This window comes from the organism of the source record quoted next, assembly GCF_019968955.1.
Source record: "MAG: Porospora cf. gigantea A chromosome Unknown PgA_NODE_154_length_32541_cov_350.816, whole genome shotgun sequence".
NCBI classification, from domain to species: domain Eukaryota; phylum Apicomplexa; class Conoidasida; order Eugregarinorida; family Porosporidae; genus Porospora; species Porospora cf. gigantea A.
In genome coordinates, this window is record NW_027151429.1 from 20,784 (window position 1) to 32,541 (window position 11,758).

The following is an 11,758-nucleotide window of genomic DNA, read 5'->3' on the forward strand; positions in this document are numbered from 1 at the left end:
TCAAAGATGGAGTTCAAAGCTGCAGTGGAGGTCGTGCGCCAGTCGCCACTCTTCAAGTGTGCGGAGCCAACGCTTATGTGGGAGAAGCCATTTATCTCTGGAGGCGTTCTGGCTGGCCTGTCCCTCGCTTGGGCGGCTCCCTACTACTTTGAGCGGTCTGTCGTGTCTTTGCTGCTGCAACTCGCGACATACGTGCTACTCCTGACACTCGTCTACAAGTGCGTGCAGGACCCTCTCTACGTTTCGTGTGTTTTCCACCGTGACGAGAAGACCCTCAACCCTGCTTTCACAGCCCCTGAGGCGGGGGTCGCCAAGATCAAATACTACCTCCACGCTATACTGCGCTGGTACAATTTCTACGTATCGTTTGGGGCTACTGTGGGCCTTTATCTGCTGAGCTGTTTGACTTCTCTCTTCTCGCTGTGGAGCTTGTCGTACTTCACTGGAGTCGCTTTTCTGTGCTTCGTCCCTTTCAAGAAGCACGCCTACCCCTACTTGAAGCCTTACGTTCGTAGGGCCAACAAGCAAGTCCAGGCCCAGATCAAGAAGGTGCAAGAGCTTTTGCCAAGGAACACAAAATCGGACTAGTGGGGTCCATGACTTGTATATTTGGTAAATAAACTAAGAACCACATCATGGCAACAGCAGTTGAGATTCCCATAGCTGATGAGACCATCACCGTCCCACCAACTGACGAGGCTCTTCCTATGAGAAGAGAGTTGAAGACCACGAATTCGGCCCTCCCAGCCCGAAAGGACCGCCCTCCTAATATGATTTTGGTCTCCCAAGAGAAGCAGGCGGGCTTTTATGCCCGGTTGGCTCACCGAACACTCGTAGGCTCCTCCGAGAAGGCACCGTATGACGAGGTCATTTTGACCGGCTTGTCTGGCACCATCCGGGTGGCGGTGCTGGCTGCCAACCAGATGGAGGCTAACAAGATCGCAACAATTGAAAAAGTCGAGACTGATTTTGTCCCTTCTAGTTTTCGCCGTGGCCGTCGAACACTACCAAAAATCCTGATTGTACTGAAGAAGCATCCTGAGTGCCCTGCTCTGGAGGAACGCAAGGCTGATGTCAAGGAGACGGACTCTCCTCAGCTCGACGACTCTCCTGACAGCGTAGCCTCAACCACCCCTCCAACCGAGACTCTAACCCCTCAAATCGAGACTCCAACCGAGACTCTGACCGAGATTCCGACAGAGATTCCGACCGAGACTGCAACCGAGACTCCGACCGAGACTCCGACCGAGACTCCGACCGAGATTCCGACCGAGATTCCGACCGAGACTCCGACCGAGACTCCGACAGAGAGTATTTAGGTGTCTTCGCCAGCATAGTCGCTTCCTAGCGCAAAACAGATTACGACGTACACACATCAGTTCACACAGCAGCAGGGCACAGCTGACTTGGCAGCGAGGCATGATCAAATTGGACTACTACGTTTAGGTAGCTATTTTCACCCTCTGCGTCCTCAATCTCCACGCGCAGCGGCAGCGACGCGGGCTCCCCGCTTGCCAACTGCCTCACCATAGCGGCGCGCACGTCGATGACGCCCCATGCTATGTGATCGGACCTCGAAGCGGATCGAAAGTCGAACACATTGATTCGGATGTAGCGGGAGTCCACCAGAGGAAACCTCACAGCGCGGTCCAGCTCATGCTGTTCCATGGACGTTGGTACGAAGGTCTCAAGTCGTACTTCTTCGTGCGCCCAACGCAGCGTCAGAAGACACGTCATCTTGTGAAACCACCGACGGTGCTTCAGATGCTCGATTGAAAGCAGCGTCACCAGTATAGACCCAAACGGGCAGTCCTCCAGCTGCATGCCCTCTGAAGCTGTCGGCGCCATCTCCTCTGGACTTTCGTGAAGCACTCCGGCGTCGAAAGGGGGTAGTTGTCTGGCAAGCGGGCCCGCTACACGATTGTGGGAGATCTCCAGGTGGCAACGAAGCCGACCCCCATCCAGACCATCAGGACCCCTAATCTCAGCGTCGATACGACTTGCAATGTAAGATGACGAATTCAAAGAGGACTGGATCCACTCTTCAATGTCCAGCACGACCTGCCCCACTTGCTGGCTCCGCAATAAGCGTTCATGGTCCCATACCTGCAAGTTGAGGTACCTTTCTCCGGCGTAAACGAATTCGAAGCGATACGAGAATTCCGCGTCAACACCAGCATTGGTCATAGGTTCGGTCTCCAAACGCTGGTCACCCAGCAGCACCACCAGGTAGGGATCTAGCTTGCCCATCAGCTCCGAATTGAAGAGGCCATTCGCACCGAACACTGACAGGCGTAAGCAGTGGAAGTGTACTGCGTCGCTGTCCCATAAGGAAAAGGAGATCAGAGAAGTCGAGTCAACGGGGTCGAAGGCGTTCTCCTCCAGTTGGCGTATAGCCCGCTCCTTGTCGGAACATACGCGGCTATCCGACGAGCATACAGACGAGAGCCGCCTCACGCTGGACTCGGCTACTAGCGGCTTCGAGGTGCAGGACCCTGAGGGAGATCGAGAGATATCGACCGCCGGATACAGCCCGTTTGCAAAAAGGAAGTCCGCAGTGTCGGTGCACACGCTTTTCCTGTCAACGGCTTGTGGATACGCTTCTGAATTGTTTCCAACTTGACAAGTGAACTCCAGGGTAGCCAGTTCGACATCTTCGGAGTCCATCATTGGGAGAGCGAACCGTGACGACTGGCAACCCTGACGGGTCAAGTAATCCATGTGCAGTTCCCCGGAGCACACAGAGGCCCAGTCGTCTCCGGCGCCCCGCCGGTACATGGTGAATACGATCGGGAGGCCTGAGTCGGCATCAAACCCCACACATTGCATGTCAGGCCCTATAATTGGCGTTCGAAATCTCATCGGACCGCAAGAAGCTTGAACGACGACCTCCGATGCTGGTGGGATGGAGTGTCGAACACCCGTTATCACAAAGCTGACGAGAACCATCGCGAAAAAAATAGAACGTTTTCACTGACGACGTGGCGAAAAAATAAAGCTTTTCATAGAGTGCCAACCTAACGCTGCAGTGCCGCTTCTGCGACGCGTCCCTGCAGTGGCAGCTTCAGCAGGCTCTGCCGTATGGCAGAGGAGAACTCCGCGTGGTCAATAGCGCTGTTTCAGGTGCAACCCATACCACTGACTCACAGTTCGTAGGCGGGGCTTGAAACCAGCGGCAGCACAATCTGCGCATGGACTTCCTTCAGGTGGTCAGAGAGCGTGGGCGCCTCCGGAATCGTCATAAGGATCAGTTTGTAGTTAGTGGGCGTCTGGAACACGTGGCACTTGTAGCTGTGGGTAGCAAACGACCGCAGCGTGGTGCAGTCGGCGGTCGCAATGCGATCGCTGAAGGTCTTCATAGTACTAATCAGCCCCGACAGCAGTTTGCGCTTGTCGCTGCTTTGGCCACCCACATCTACCCAGTTTTCCTCGTGCACCACCTCCTGGTCCTTATGCAGATAGAACGCGAAAAAGCCTCGACGACGCAGAGTTTCAGTCAACTCCTGCTCCACACTCATTTGGGAAATTCGAGTATGACGCAGGGATCACCTACTCCAAGTCTTTTTATGTCTTTTTGCTAACCAAAGTCTCAATCACCACACAACTTAGTGCTTCGCGACCCACTCAACGGCCCTCTCACGAGGTACGGCGTCACGACGCCTGTTCTTGGGGAACTTTACGTCCTGTCCGAGCAGCTGAAGAACGTGCTGACGTCGGCACAGCTGGTCGGGAATCACCGCAGTCCGCATGATCTGTATGCATTGCGGCAGCGCCCGGTGGCGTGAGGACATATCCATGTACATCTGCCCGACAGCACCGCAGATGGAAATGTCGCGGTACTCGCGGTACATGTTATGTGTGCTGGCACGGGAGTCGTAGCGCATCCAGATCCCAATGTTCTTCACAGTGTGAGTATTGGTCTCACGAATCGTGGTGACGTTCAGGATCTCGCCACGGGTCTTCTTGACCTTGTTCAGGTTCTTCATGAAGTACCAGAACCGACTCTTCGCCACGACGGCGTTACGAGCGAAAATCCTCATGCGGTAGATCTTAGGAGCGGGATTCTTCTCGGTGGGGACCGCACGACCAGTCACCATAAAGGGCGTCAACTTCATGGAGAGGGTCTTGTCGTGGAGCTTCACAGTTTGCCTAGTGGTAAGTTTGGTCATGGTCAGCTAGCGTAGTGGCCTAAATCGAGGATTTACCAGGACAAAACGGTTTGGGGTGCCGCTCCTAAATACGAAGTTTCATGCAGCCTTTCATGGACGAAGGATTGATATGGATCGACCTGGAAATGACAGGCCTAGACCCGACGACGTGTGTCATTATGGAGGTAGCAGTTGGTGTTACCAAAGGAAAGTCACTGGACTTGATAGAGGGTCCGAATCTTGTGGTTCACGTGGATGATCAGGACCTAGCCACTATGGACAGCTGGTGCGTGACTCAACATGGGGCATCAGGTCTTACTAATGCGTGCCGTGAGTCAAAAATCACTGTAGCTGCTGCAGAACTCCAAATCATTGCGTTCCTTCAAGGGCAACGTATGAAACTCGAGTTGTCGCCTCTAGCGGGCAACTCCGTGTGGAACGACCGCATCTTCTTAATGAAATACATGCCTCGTTTGGCGGGAATGCTGCATTACCGCACTGTGGACGTGTCCACGTTGAAAGAACTCGGACATCGCTTTGTCGGCGTGCGCGAAATGAAGAAGGTGTCAAACCACAGGGCGCTCGACGACATCAAGGAGTCTGTGGAAGAGTTGAAGTACTATCTGCGAACTTGGATGTAGAAAACCACAGGGAGCTCGACGACATCAAGGCAGGTGACTAATGCGAACTTGGGTGGGAATGAAATCTGTGTGCAAAAGCTATGTTGGGAGCACTGGATGCTCATTCGCTTCCCAGCCCGACTGAAGAGTCCAAGCCCTCGGGCTTGGGAGAGCAGCCACCTGAGCCATCCGTGCCTTCGTGGGGCAGTCTGGACCACTCCGTCACAGTGGACGTCAGCTCCAGCAGCTCAGGCATGCCTCGAGGGGTGGGTCGGCTAGTGACTGTATCGCGCGTTGAAGCTGGGGAAGGTCTGCCGTTCCTCGCGCAGAGCCGCAAGCAGGCGCTTCCGCTCCGGTTCCGGTCGGTGCTACAAGAGAACACGTTGCGCGTACTGGCGGCGTTGTGGGGAGCTTCTCTCCCATTCTGCAGCAGTCGGCCTTACGTTGTAGGCATGGGGCTGGGCCTCGCGCTGGCTCCTGCGCTGGGGCGCATATCGCGCGTGGCGATGCTGGTCTTGGCCAGCCTGGTCTCCGCGGCAGGCGCCAGCCTGGTCCTCACTGAACAGAACGACGTCCTAGCATTGGGGTGCAGAGGATTGGCCTTCGGCGTCCTGAGCGCGACACTGCCGATCGTTGACTGCGAGACCTGTGTCGACTCCGTATCATGGGCGGTGAACCTACCAAGCTACCTCCGTCTAGACGCGTGTCGTCAGCTCGGCGCGCTGCTCATGCTCCACGTTCGATGGAAGGTCAGCCCAGTCTACGCGCGTTCCACAGAGGCCGCCATCGCACTGTTCCTGGCATCACTCGGAGTGGCCGGACTGCTAATGGCTCCGTACGAACCAGCAGGGTTCCTCTTGAAACGGAAGCGAACCTCAGACGCATTGACAAGCTTCCATCTCTCTCGCCCCGAGCTGCCGCTCCGAACTGTCGTTGGGAATTTCGACCGGCTATATGAGAACTTCTGCGTGGATGAGCGCGCCACTCGACCGTCCGCGAGGGCCGCAACGCTCATTCTGCTGGTCCACTCGCTGTACTTGACATGCATCCTGACACCTGTCGGAGTCGATCTCTTGTTCTCTCCTTTACGCGTCTTTGACGGCTACAACCTCTCACTCACCGTTGTACAGATGGTTCGACTGGCAAGTTTTGTGGAACTACTGCTGCTGAACGTCGCTACGGTCAGCCCTCGACTGCTGCTTTTCCTGGCTACGCTCACGCTGGCCCTGGAGCCTTTGCTCGCATCAGTGTTGGACCTCACCGCAGATCAGGCCAGAGCAGTCCAGGTGATGTGCTTCGCACAGACCTTCGCGGTGGTCCTCTGGCCACTGCAGCTCCAACGGCTTCGCACCCGTGTAGGCCTTGGCCGCACTGGCAGCTTTTTCGGCCTCTCGCTAGTGTTCGTATTTTGCGCCTGCGTGGCCCTCTCGCGTCTACTCGACGCGTCGGAATACGTATACGCGGCACTTCGTGGTGTAGCTACTCTTCTGAGTCTTTTTCTTTGAAATCCTAGTCACGTGCCAGTAATAAATATTTGTCTATGAGTCGCCAGAAGCCGACTCCAGTGCGACAGGCTAGCATTCTGGCCTTCGCCTTGCAGAAACGAGTGGCGTCCGGCTCGACCAGCCCGACTTCGAAGGCTAAGATGCAGGATGGGGCAGCAGTGGAGGTCTCCCCTCAGAGACGCAAGCGTTTGCACGAGGAGAGTAATCCCGCTCCAAAGAGACCTAGGGTGCTTTTTGACAGCGACGACGAGGTCGAGTCCACCCCCAGTCGAACTGACCTGGAATCCGCCTACTCCGAGCCCACACCCAGTGGAACCGACCCCTCCACGTCTGGAGCTTCCGACTGGACAGCCTCCATGGGCAGCCAGTCGCCTCCACACTCAGCCAGCACGGCATCTGGAGCGCGATCCCACACCGCAGAGGCGCCTGTGGAGGACCTGCAGCTGAGTGACCTCTCCTTTGACCCAGCTGCAGGCGGTTTCTTCTCTCATCCGCCCATCTCCCTCTCGGCCTCGGCGCATGACGAGACCTCTGCCCTCGACGGCTTCCTTGCCACTCTACGAGCGAAATCCTCCGTCTACAGCGACTCTCGCTACTTCCGCGAGTACCTGGAGGCCTGGACGGGTTATCATCGTGCTTTCGCCTTTCCCAGCTGGCTGGACCCCCGCCGGCTGTGTGATGCTGCCGGCCACTCTCCGACAGAGGCTTGCTTCGCTGTGGAGAGTATCCGAGTACCGGCGGACTTCAAGAGAGAGAAGGCACACAGCACCCCAGCGATGGTTCAATACTGGGGTATCAAGGCCACCAACTTCGACAAGATCGTCCTGTTCAAAATCGGGAAGTTCTACGAGATATTCTACCAAGACGCATGCATCGCTCATAAATACTTCGACCTCAAGTGGATGGGCTCTGACGGCAGACCACACGTAGGGTTTCCCGAGGTTTGTCTGAACGCCAAGGCCCGAGACTTCGTGGAGGCCGGGTTTCGCGTCGCCGTAGTGGAGCAGCTCGAACGGCCACAGGAGCTGCGAGAGCGCCAGGAGACCACCCGCACCAAGGAGAAGGCTGTGCAGCGAGGACTGTGTGAGGTCCTTTCCGCCGGAGTTATGCTACACGCGGAGCAGCTTCCTGCTTCGGCCCGCCTGGTCAGCTTCGCGTACACAGTATCAGGCCGTGTCACGTTCCTCTCGTTGGACGTGGCTAGCCTAACGGCGTCGTTCCAGTCGGTAGCCACCAGCGAGCCGCTGGAGTGCGTGCTGGATTACGTGTTCAGAAAAGCTCCAGTCGAAGTCGTGCTGGACAGGAAAACGGCCACGCCTTCTCTTGCGAAGGCTTTCTCGCGACATCCCGTCAACCCAGTCGTCTCCTGTGGGTCTCGGGTGATGCTTGAACGCAGACGTCCACTCGTTTAACCTCTGGCCCTCGACCGAGGCCTTTCTGGGGAGCATGAGTGAGTTAAGGACGGATGCTGGCGTGTGGGGTGGCTTCATCTCAGCAGCTCCGGACCTGCTCGCTGTGCTCACCGGCGCCTATGTATTTTTGAAAGAGGCGTTGCTGGAGAAGCAGGTGTTCTCGTTCATGTCCCTGACCCAAGACTTGGAGACGGATCGAGTACTGAATCTGACAGGCGCTGCATTAGACCAGCTGCAGGTCTCCGGAGAGAGCTCCCTGATCGACCTGGTGGACAGGTGCGCCACGAGATTCGGCAGTCGGCTACTGAGACGTTGGGTCCTAGCCCCCCTACAGCAGGCGAAGGACATTCAATGCCGACAGGATGCTGTTGCCTACCTGGTCGACAACCTGGCTGCCGTCCGTGACATTACCGCCGTCTTTCGTCGGACTCCGGATCTAGAGCGAGTGACAGCTGCCCTGTGGCGCCTGTCGTTGCGCTCCAGTAGGGGGGCTGTGTACTACACCAGCCTACCTGACAAGCTCACTGCGCAGGCGCAGCGGCTCGTACGCAGCTACGTGCAGGTGGCGGACGCTATGGAGTGCTTACGTCACTCGCCGTTGGTCTGCATAATGGGTACGGACTACAGCGCGGTGGTGGAGCAGCTCCGAGATGTCGACTCGTGGGTAAGTAGCCGTGTGGTCACTGCCTGTCTTGATGGCGCGCGTAGTAGCGTCGGCCATGCAGTTAAGGAGTCACTCATCCCACGCGTTGGCATATGCGCCGAGTTCGACGCCGCGACAGCCCGCATCCGCCGACTGCACCAGCAGCTAGAAGAGTGCCGTGTCGAAGCGCAGACCAAATGGAATATCAAGGCCAAGTTCGTGCACCGTAAGTTCTGGTTCGAGCTGGAATGCGCCGACATCCCCAGCAATGTACGCCGAGAAGTCACACTCACCTCCGAGACGCGGAACGCTCTGCGGTTCCGCACATCTGAAATCGAAGTCCTGGTTCACGAGCTGCAAGCCGCCTATCAGGCGCAGGTGGACTCGCTTCACCCGTTCAACCAGGAACTTCTCACCGGCCTGTACGGGCACCGCCTCGCCTTCGAGGCCTTCACTGCGCTGGCGGCGCAAGTCGACTGCCTCATGTCGCTAGCGAAGCTATCGGCGGACCCGTCGCTGGGCGCATGGTGTCGGCCGCAGTTTGTGCCGGCCTCCAGTTACGGAGCGGTCTTTGATGCGAGAGACTCGTGGCACCCGGTGAGTCCAGGGGACACTTGCGATGCAGTTGGTGTGCTCTACCGTTCCACATTTCGTGCCGAATGATATCTTGTTGAACGTGGACGAGCAGCCTGCAGGCTCCATGATCATTACGGGTCCGAACATAGGTGGCAAGAGCACTGTGTTGAGACAAGCGTGCTGTCTGGTAATACTGGCACAAATCGGAGGATTCGTGCCTGCTCGGTCATTCACCCTGACACCGGTGGACCGCATCTACACACGGCTCGGAGTGCGTGACAGCATCCTCGAGGGAAAGTCCACATTCGTGGTGGAGCTGCAGGAGGCGCTGGCGATGGTAAGTGGCGCAGGCCCAAGATCGTTGTGCGTGCTTGACGAGTTCGGTCGAGGAACCAGCACATGCGATGGCGCCGCTCTCGCCGGAGCTGTGCTTCGTCGGCTCTCAAGCTCATGTCGTTGCCTGTTCGCTACTCACTTCCACCCGGTATCTAGGCTGTGCGAGACCTGGAGTCGGTGCTCCAACTACAGAATGGCTTCCACAGTGGAGGCTGACGAACTTCGGTTTTTGTACAAACTCGAGAAGGGTCGTAGCCCTCAGTCTTTCGGCATTGAGGTTGCGAGGTCGTGCGGGCTCCCAGACGCTGTGGTGCAGACGGCCAAAACAACGTGACCAAGCATTACGTAAAGACCAAAGATGAAGACGAGAAGCTGCACTGCGCGCGTGACCAAGGATTTTGTCAATTACGAGGAACCCAAGAGAGGGTGTCGAAATGAAAAACTCAAGCTGATCGACATTCTGTCTGATCACCCTTAAGCTGAACTCTAAGGAAACCCCACAGCTGTACGGAATTGAGTACGAATTAGTCAATTCATTCACAACATGGGTTGCACGGGTAGCAAAGCTGATGTCAAGGAGCCAGCAGCTCCTGCGGTTATCGAGAAGGCTGACGATAAAGTCAAGATTGAAAAAGTCAACAAAGCTGAGGAAAAGAATACAAAGCCGGATGTGAGCGTTCCCGAGGCTTCCAAGGAACCTCTCGCAGCAGAGGAACAGGAGACCACAGCAAAGGAGACGGAATTGTCGGAGCTGGAGAAGGAATTTCCCAAGGACACACTCAAGGGGGTGACGCTTTCGGTGCCTGAGGGATGCGAGGAAGTCGAGTTGCCGAGAGGTCTAAAGTATATTGGCGAGTGGCATAACGGCAAGCAGCACGGCATGGGGAAGATGATATATCCCGATGGTGGCTACTTTCTGGGACAGTTTGAGAAGGGCTACCCTCACGGGGTTGGCGAGTTTAAGAACGGCGCCGATGAGGCGATGTACAAGGGGGCCTTCGTCGAGGGCAAAGCCCACGGATACGGAGTTTATCACTTCCCAGACGGATCCAAGAGCTACGGCTACTTCGAGAATGACAAGCGTCATGGTCGAGGTTGGGAAATTCTCCCTGATGGTCAGGAGTACATCGGGCAGTTTACCAACAATGCCAAGGAAGGAAACGGCATTCTGAAAGCCCAAAACGACGAGCAGTATGTGGGAGAGTTCAAGCTCAACGACCTCTCCGGCAAGGGAGTTTACACATGGCCCAATGGCAACAGATACGACGGGGAGTGGGAGCTCTCGCAGCAGCACGGACAGGCGACATTCACGTGGGCGGACGGCCGCGTTTATAAGGGCGAGTACAAGAATGGCAAGATGAATGGTCAGGGCGTTATCACATGGACCGACGGCCGCAAGTATGACGGCGAGTGGAAGAATGGTACCCAGAACGGCAAGGGAAAGTACTATGCGACGCCTGCTTCGTACAGAGAGGTGCAGTTCCTAGACGGAGTTCGCGTTAAGTGGCTCTCAGAGCCAATCAAGGTCGATGGCAGCGCCGTTGTTGAGGAAACTATCAACGTGAAAACTGGCGAGAACGCCAGTCCCCACGACGGAGAGGGCGGCATGGACGCCTTCATCGGAGGCAAGGCGGTTGACGGTGGTTTGAAGGAACTAATAGACAAGAAGGCCATCAGCTGAGGTTTCGATCATGTGTGTTTATTAAAGATTTATGCTGCCGTCGTTGGTGGAACAAGTTGATTTGGAGTCGACAGTGAGCTGTCTGTTGCATCTGCTGCCTACGCTGCCTAGCACGACACTAGAGGCGCTGTGCGCGCAGCTGCCCATGCTGCTATCAACTCGGCCTTCCGCTGGCGTAACAGAGCTGCACACCGCGGTAGTCAGCTTACTTATGGCTCGCGTAACTGAGACCGCTGCCTCGGTGGCATCAGCCCCTAGGAAACGACTGGCTGCTCCCAAACGCGGCGCCAGTAAACCCAAACGGGCGCGTATCGCTGACTCGCCGTTAATCGCGTCCAAACCGAAGAAGCCTGCACGAAAGGAAGCCAAGGCAAAGGCCGCCAAGCGCTCTCGGGGAAGCGACACGGTCGACTCGGCCACAGACTTGTTCAACGGCTTGCTGAATGAGCCGCCAAAGCAGGAAGTTGACTCAAGGGAGCGACGCCAAGTCCTTTTGGAGTTTCACACACCCTTGAGGACTGCCCACGAGGATGAACCTCTCATCCCCGCGGACCCCCCACTTATACATGACTCCTGTTGGGTGGCTGACACATACGAGCCAAACACGCCTCCCAGCACCCCGCAGACACCGGATGCGGTCGCTCCTTCATGCGACCCTCGCACCACCAGTGACTCCCCAGTCCATGCAGAGGACCCCCCGCCAGGTACTACCAGCAAACCAACGCCCCAGCCCCCTGTACCTGTCTCATATTCACATCTCCGAGCCCACGAGACACTCGCGAATGGCGGAGGCCGTCGTCGGCTTGAAAAAAAAAAGGGGGGGGGGGGGGGGGGGGG

General features: G+C 56.7%; 10 protein-coding genes across 16 annotated transcripts; 7 read left to right on the plus strand and 3 right to left on the minus strand.

Moving 5' to 3' along the window:
* Window positions 1-6: 6 nt before the first annotated feature.
* Window positions 7-588, plus strand: KVP18_004613 (uncharacterized protein; the record flags this gene model as incomplete). The annotated part of the gene is made up of 1 exon (XM_067957409.1): window positions 7-588. One exon carries the CDS (start codon window positions 7-9, stop codon window positions 586-588), a length of 582 nt encoding a protein of 193 aa, XP_067812370.1.
* Window positions 589-635: 47 nt separating this feature from the next.
* Window positions 636-1,319, plus strand: KVP18_004601 (uncharacterized protein; the record flags this gene model as incomplete). The annotated part of the gene is made up of 1 exon (XM_067957384.1): window positions 636-1,319. The coding sequence occupies one exon, from the start codon at window positions 636-638 to the stop codon at window positions 1,317-1,319; it is 684 nt and encodes a 227-aa protein (XP_067812347.1).
* Window positions 1,320-1,380: 61 nt separating this feature from the next.
* Window positions 1,381-2,829, minus strand: KVP18_004602 (uncharacterized protein; the record flags this gene model as incomplete). The annotated part of the gene is made up of 1 exon (XM_067957385.1): window positions 1,381-2,829. The coding sequence occupies one exon, from the start codon at window positions 2,827-2,829 to the stop codon at window positions 1,381-1,383; it is 1,449 nt and encodes a 482-aa protein (XP_067812348.1).
* A 188-nt stretch (window positions 2,830-3,017) lies between these two features.
* KVP18_004607 (uncharacterized protein) lies at window positions 3,018-3,518 on the minus strand (the record flags this gene model as incomplete). Of its 2 annotated transcripts, XM_067957396.1 has the most annotated exons (2): window positions 3,018-3,114; window positions 3,148-3,518. In XM_067957396.1, the coding sequence occupies 2 exons, from the start codon at window positions 3,516-3,518 to the stop codon at window positions 3,018-3,020; spliced, it is 468 nt and encodes a 155-aa protein (XP_067812359.1). The 2 variants fall into 2 exon arrangements, with proteins under 2 accessions (XP_067812359.1, XP_067812358.1); XM_067957395.1 differs by lacking the exon at window positions 3,018-3,114 and having other exon boundaries at window positions 3,144-3,518.
* Window positions 3,519-3,605: 87 nt separating this feature from the next.
* Window positions 3,606-4,169, minus strand: KVP18_004603 (uncharacterized protein; the record flags this gene model as incomplete). Its single annotated transcript, XM_067957386.1, has 1 exon — window positions 3,606-4,169. The coding sequence occupies one exon, from the start codon at window positions 4,167-4,169 to the stop codon at window positions 3,606-3,608; it is 564 nt and encodes a 187-aa protein (XP_067812349.1).
* Window positions 4,170-4,249: 80 nt separating this feature from the next.
* Window positions 4,250-4,789, plus strand: KVP18_004612 (uncharacterized protein; the record flags this gene model as incomplete). Of its 2 annotated transcripts, XM_067957406.1 has the most annotated exons (2): window positions 4,250-4,478; window positions 4,509-4,789. In XM_067957406.1, the coding sequence occupies 2 exons, from the start codon at window positions 4,250-4,252 to the stop codon at window positions 4,787-4,789; spliced, it is 510 nt and encodes a 169-aa protein (XP_067812369.1). The 2 variants fall into 2 exon arrangements, with proteins under 2 accessions (XP_067812369.1, XP_067812368.1); XM_067957405.1 differs by having other exon boundaries at window positions 4,250-4,789.
* An 80-nt stretch (window positions 4,790-4,869) lies between these two features.
* On the plus strand, window positions 4,870-6,273 carry KVP18_004606 (uncharacterized protein; the record flags this gene model as incomplete). The annotated part of the gene is made up of 1 exon (XM_067957394.1): window positions 4,870-6,273. The coding sequence occupies one exon, from the start codon at window positions 4,870-4,872 to the stop codon at window positions 6,271-6,273; it is 1,404 nt and encodes a 467-aa protein (XP_067812357.1).
* Window positions 6,274-6,308: 35 nt separating this feature from the next.
* Window positions 6,309-9,574, plus strand: KVP18_004608 (uncharacterized protein; the record flags this gene model as incomplete). 4 transcript variants are annotated; one of them, XM_067957400.1, is made up of 3 exons in its annotated part: window positions 6,309-7,641; window positions 7,670-8,925; window positions 8,954-9,574. In XM_067957400.1, the coding sequence occupies 3 exons, from the start codon at window positions 6,309-6,311 to the stop codon at window positions 9,572-9,574; spliced, it is 3,210 nt and encodes a 1,069-aa protein (XP_067812363.1). The 4 variants fall into 4 exon arrangements, with proteins under 4 accessions (XP_067812363.1, XP_067812361.1, XP_067812362.1 ...); XM_067957398.1 differs by lacking the exon at window positions 8,954-9,574 and having other exon boundaries at window positions 6,309-7,685; XM_067957399.1 differs by lacking the exon at window positions 6,309-7,641 and having other exon boundaries at window positions 7,720-8,991.
* Window positions 9,575-9,784: 210 nt separating this feature from the next.
* KVP18_004597 (uncharacterized protein) lies at window positions 9,785-10,921 on the plus strand (the record flags this gene model as incomplete). The annotated part of the gene is made up of 1 exon (XM_067957379.1): window positions 9,785-10,921. The coding sequence occupies one exon, from the start codon at window positions 9,785-9,787 to the stop codon at window positions 10,919-10,921; it is 1,137 nt and encodes a 378-aa protein (XP_067812342.1).
* Window positions 10,922-10,952: 31 nt separating this feature from the next.
* On the plus strand, window positions 10,953-11,728 carry KVP18_004609 (uncharacterized protein; the record flags this gene model as incomplete). Of its 2 annotated transcripts, XM_067957402.1 has the most annotated exons (2): window positions 10,953-11,625; window positions 11,652-11,728. In XM_067957402.1, the coding sequence occupies 2 exons, from the start codon at window positions 10,953-10,955 to the stop codon at window positions 11,726-11,728; spliced, it is 750 nt and encodes a 249-aa protein (XP_067812365.1). The 2 variants fall into 2 exon arrangements, with proteins under 2 accessions (XP_067812365.1, XP_067812364.1); XM_067957401.1 differs by having other exon boundaries at window positions 10,953-11,718.
* Window positions 11,729-11,758: the final 30 nt, after the last annotated feature.